General features: G+C 55.3%; 1 protein-coding gene across 1 annotated transcript in view; it reads left to right on the plus strand.

Moving 5' to 3' along the window:
• The first annotated feature begins 710 nt into the window (after positions 1-710).
• LOC119277650 (actin-related protein 2) overlaps positions 711-767 on the plus strand; it is a 14,050-nt gene continuing 13,993 nt past the window's right edge. The window contains exon 1 of the mRNA XM_037558936.1: positions 711-752. Coding sequence (XP_037414833.1) covers positions 711-752 — 42 coding nt within the window. The remainder of the gene's footprint in view (positions 753-767) is intronic.

Below are 767 nucleotides of genomic sequence, written 5' to 3' on the forward strand. Positions count from 1 at the left end.
TCCACAATCTAATAATGGGACTCCATCCACATTGTCCCGCTTGCATTCTCATCTACATTCCCTCCTCGCTCGTCCCCCCTCTCTCTCACCAAACTCTGCCATGGCGCCCCCGGTCTGCCCACGCGACGAGGAGGAGGCGCCGCCCCGCGAGGACGTCAAGGCGCATAGCAGCGACGAGGAGGACCCCTACGCGCCACCAGACGAGGTTGCGCAGGAGCCTCCAACTTTGAATTGATTTTGAGACCAGTACAATCTTGCTTTGTGAAAGTCCCTGTCGCCGGCTGAGAAAGTCAGGCAAGTTGCATTAAAGAAGAAGATGACAAAGGAGGAAGCCACGTACCAGGCGGCCCGTGAAGCACATGAGGCCGACTGGGAAAAGGGGAGGCATGGGCTTTGACAGTGGGGCGTCGACGTGCGGGGGAGGTGTATCAAGACGGCTGGTACAACACCATGATGACCGAAGGCGCTAGGCGCCTCATCGCTGACAAAAGGCACTATTCATTGGTTGTCACATCATACTCGATCAATCTGACGGTCTAAAGATCCAACGGCCTGGATTCGTTTGGATAGCCAATCCGACGGCAAGAAAACAATGGTATGGTATGGGACAGGTGTTGGATCATTTTCGAAAAAAAAAAATTCACCAATCGAGAGGCCTCAACCAAAAGCCGAACACACCCTCCGGAGGTTGGCGAGGGAGGACGGCTCGAATGGAGAGCAACAAGGTGGTGGTGTGCGACAACGGCACCGGGGTAAGACTCCATCCC

Source organism: Triticum dicoccoides, chromosome 3B (genome assembly GCF_002162155.2).
Source record: "Triticum dicoccoides isolate Atlit2015 ecotype Zavitan chromosome 3B, WEW_v2.0, whole genome shotgun sequence".
Lineage (NCBI taxonomy): Eukaryota > Viridiplantae > Streptophyta > Magnoliopsida > Poales > Poaceae > Triticum > Triticum dicoccoides.